This window comes from Ruditapes philippinarum, unplaced genomic scaffold (genome assembly GCF_026571515.1).
Source record: "Ruditapes philippinarum isolate M1 unplaced genomic scaffold, ASM2657151v2 ctg263_1_1_1_1, whole genome shotgun sequence".
NCBI classification, from domain to species: domain Eukaryota; kingdom Metazoa; phylum Mollusca; class Bivalvia; order Venerida; family Veneridae; genus Ruditapes; species Ruditapes philippinarum.
In genome coordinates, this window is record NW_026857525.1 from 1 (window position 1) to 4,664 (window position 4,664).

The 4,664-nt window shown below is 30.9% G+C and overlaps 1 protein-coding gene across 1 annotated transcript; it reads right to left on the reverse strand.

The window, feature by feature from the left end:
- Window positions 1-585: 585 nt before the first annotated feature.
- LOC132750063 (uncharacterized) lies at window positions 586-4,425 on the reverse strand. The gene is made up of 3 exons (XM_060740003.1): window positions 4,313-4,425; window positions 2,225-2,362; window positions 586-1,356 (listed from the first exon to the last, which is right to left on the reverse strand). The coding sequence occupies exons 1-3, from the start codon at window positions 4,359-4,361 to the stop codon at window positions 1,121-1,123; spliced, it is 423 nt and encodes a 140-aa protein (XP_060595986.1). The 5' UTR covers window positions 4,362-4,425; the 3' UTR covers window positions 586-1,120.
- Window positions 4,426-4,664: the final 239 nt, after the last annotated feature.

Consider the following 4,664-nt stretch of genomic DNA (forward strand, 5'->3'; position numbering starts at 1 on the left):
AATTTCCCCAAGCAAGTAAAAATAGTTATTACATTTAAAACGTTTATATAAAGTCTTTCACCTCGTCTGATTTATCATATACTATAAACAGCATAGATATCCAAAAGTTAACATAACCCAATTTTTAAGATTAGACGTTTATTTTTGAACGAGCAAATCGTCCAATAAAATGACATGGAGTTAATCAATACATAAAGAGAACTTAAACATTTAAGTGAGTTGCTCTATAAATGAATATTTGTAAAACATTATGTGTTGCTGATTAGTACCGGAACATCAGGACAGATAACGAAAAAAATTCTAATTATTGGCTTGTTGTTTCCAATGGTGGATACATCTCTTAAATAGGGGCAGAGATAAAATGCTCCCAGGAAAAAAATATTATACAAAACAAAAAGTTTATTTATAAATCATCATTAGGATCATTTCATACTTAATCACTGAGAACTTTATCAATTTTTTTTGTCCAAAGAAAGATTTTTTAAGACAATTTTTATTGCTTTTTTTTTAAACAATTCTTGAAAAAATGGAACAATATGCCGCCTTGTAGACCGATCCACTTACCAGCGATGGGCTTGTTTAAAGTTATGAAATTTTACAGAGATGACAAAGAAGCATCATATCTCAAGCTGAATAAAGTTTCTAAATCATTATGAATTGTTTACCAAGCCCTTGGGGCTCTCTCAAAGCAGATATAATTTCCTGATAGACTATTATGTAATAATGCATTATCGTCAAATAATTTTTTAGAGTGGGAACGTGTATTTTCGTGAAACAATGTAAGTGTAACATTGTCAAAAGTCAAAAACGTCAACGTTCTCCTGTCTAGTTTTTTTCAAATAATATATCGAGTAGAGTTATACACCTTTAGACAGTTGAAGACTGAAGTATGAGTTATGATTCTGTAGAATAATCTATAATTCATCAGATGACACTAGCAAATCGTCATTTTATACAAACAATTATATAAATGTTATAATATTACAATGAGAGAAAATGTGATCAATGGATATCATGAAATTGTGAAAAACATAAACAATTGTTAATTTTAGGCACGTTGCTATTGTCCATTTATAATTAGGTCAAGATATACATATGACCTTTGACATCAAAACTCGTATTATACAACATGATGATGTTGAACTAGACCAAGTAATAATACCAATGATATCACAATCATTATATAACTACATGTTGATGTTTTGCAAGCTATATTACAAAAGTCTTCACTACATAAACACAATAAGAACGATGTGCTGTTATCTTCGGATGATATCTGATGACATTTGTCGCTTTCATCTTCCATTTGTAGTGATCCTATCTTATAACAATCTCTTATAATTCCTATATAATCTCCTGTAAGAAAACAAAACACATGTTTAGTTGAATTTCTGTTCAATACATTAAAAATAATTATAGTAAATAAAGATAATAAATAATGGTGTTTTGTTTGATTTGTTCTTATATGAAGCCCCGCGAGGTCGCGGAGCGAGATTTAAGAAAAAGATAACGGCGGGGGTGCGGAGCGAAAACACAAAGTTTAATAAATAAAACTTCGCCCGGCGCCCCTGCTAGTTAGCCTGTTTTCACCCGGCTCCCCGCCAAGCGAAAAGTCGAGAATTATCAAATTAAAATGGTGTGGGCGCGGAGCAAAAAGATGTCAATTAGCGGTGGCGCTATTTGGCGTGTTTTCGCTCCGTGCCCTCGCCGTTTTATTTTCTTCAATTTCGCTCCGCGGGGCAAAGTTTTATCTATTAAACTTTGCCCCGCGCCACCGCTATTTAGCGTGTTTTCGATCCATGTACACCATTTAAACTTGTTGATTCTCGACTTTTCGCTTGGCGGGGTCGTGGGGGAAGGGCGAATGACATAAATCAGCCATCATATTTTTTGCTAAATTTTAAATAAATGAATTCATAACCCTACTTGCAGTGTAAAAACCGTTTATGCTTTTTATCAACTGATTGTCACTCTGTTATTTGTAGGTCCATGTTCATATGCATATATCTTTGTTTCTAAGTCACATTTTGGGAAACAAACTTTATTTCTCTCTAAATAAACTAACCAATCGAACATATATCACATTGTTTCTTTTTACAAATTTTGACTTTAAATTGAATGTAAGTGTTGCAATGTCAACAGTCGTTCATTCTTGCAAATCATTGAGAGAATTAACAAGAAAGATGTGCTTCATGCATTTTATCAAAGATAATTTATTGACAACCTCTTTGACTTTGTCGTTGAAGGCCACACTTGTACTCGAACCCTGGGCAATTTTCTGGCGGAAACTGGTATGATTTAAAGTTCACACCACATGCAGAATTTCTCAGGTTGTCACATTTGAAACATTTCAGACCCTCACCTAAAATAGATAAAAAGACATTGTATGTTAAGTGCAAACATATACATTGCGTCCTGGCTTTTGTCTACTTTTGTTACATTAATTTTTTGTTAAGTTTCCACTTTTTATATATTTTGCTCCACAATGAGATATTCGGTATCCAGTTTTGTATATTCGGAAATTTGTTCTTTTTATCAATAACAAATATAGTATAAAAATCGAATATAAAACGTAGAAAATAAAGTATTGTCGCTGTTATTCTTGCTTTTTCATTATTTGTTACAAGTCTTGATATTGATGCAAAGACTTTTCATCGTCTTAAAAAAATCTTCAAATATAATGTTATTTTAAAAAATTACAAAGCACTACTTATTTGTGTATTTTTATGTGTGTACGTATATTTGTTTGCCTGTGTGTGTGCGCGTACCTGTGTGTATAGACACAATTTGTGTAAGATGGTGGTGTAATTGGATAAGATATAACATTTTCATATTGTTTTTGAAAGTAAATGGTCAAGAATTAAGTTCGTTAGAATAGTAATTATCCTTCAATTAATTATAGCGTTTAAAATTCTGATTTTCTTTTTTGCAAATTAGAAAACAGATTCTTTTCTATTTAAAACGCTTACAGAAAATTAAAAAGAAATTGATATTTGACTTCTTGCGGCACGCACAAGGACATGTACTGAATACGCCTTGATTTATACCAAATAAAGAAGAAAAGGTCAGCCAGAAAACCTCCAGACAGTCTTTATAATAATAATCACATCCTAGAAACATATAACATCGCTGTCAGCAAATAACTTATTAACTTGTCAACTTATTGTCATTTATGCAAATATTATTATGCTTGCGATTATTATTGGAAGTAAATTATGCACACTATGACATGACCGGAAGTGCAGGAAATGTTATAGCAAATAATTTATTTGTTTTAGAGACAGTGATTAAGTTTACATTTAGATGAATCAAATACAGTTAACATGCAGTTAAATCATATTTGCATTTTTTTTCAAAGCCAGGTTAAAGATTTGTGGAGATGTATTGTATTGACACATCAGATGAAACCTTCATGAATTAAAAAAATAAAGAGGAACTATTTTTAAAATTAAGTAAGAAGTTGGTTTAAATCTAGCAATATATCTGACGTCGGTACAATTTCATTAATTCAGTACTTGCATTACTATCAAGAAAATTTCTACTCAACGTAGTTCCACATTACGTCCCATTATAATTGAAACAAAAACAGTCGTGCATGTTCATCATGCAAAAGAGAATATCTGATTAAACCCAGATTACTAGCTGTCAAAGAAGAAGAAAAATGGTTTTTAGGGAAATAATAAGATCATGATGTACTAATGCATTAAATCATTTTCATTCATTTTCTACCGTCTAAATACAGTTCCCATTTAAGATCAATCAAACTTGATTAGTTCATGTCGGAATGTGTGTCGTTATTTCACAAAACTGATTGCTTTATTATGATAATTCAGCCAAGAATAAAAGGTAATAAATACAAAGGTTTTAATATTTTTAGATTAATTTGTTTCAAATGACATATATACTACGACCAGAAAATGTAATAATGAAAAAATATCTGATTATCAAATGAATCACTTATTTAATTGCACATTATTGAGCGAGGAGATGATAAAAATAACAAAGAGCAGAAATGTTTAAGACCTTCTTTTATATATGAGGTGCTTGTGAAGATAAAAAGTAAATGCTTATGGCATAACTTTGAAAAAAAAATATATATACCCCACCTAAAAACAAAAAAGCAAAAGAACCCCCCGAACATTAAAGTATCAAATATAAAAAAAGAAACTGTCTTGTCCCAAGAGACAAATTCATTTGCATTTGACAGATTTTGATAGAAATTCTCGCAAAAGAAAATCAAATAACTTATATTTGACCTATTTAACAATGTAACATATTATAACTGACCTATTTAACAATGTAACATATTTACCTAAACCTTGAAGCATCATGATAATCCACGTCAAGGTCAACCTTGCCATCTTAAAAATGCTGCAGTCATATCGTTGTGGTTGTACATATGAGGTTTCTGGTTCCTAAAATACACAAAACAATCTCATAATTTATCTAAAATTAGCATGCCAGAATAATCATGCAGTTTATCTGTAGATATATATTTTTAACGTGTTAATAATTCCCTACAGCGATACATTGTTTCAGATAAAGTGTAAATATCATAATACAATGAACAGTTTTTTTAAACCTGTTGCTGTTCGCATTTTTGTATAAACTCTCTGTACATGTAAAAGCTAGTAAACATGCGAGCTTTTATCACACACTTTGGG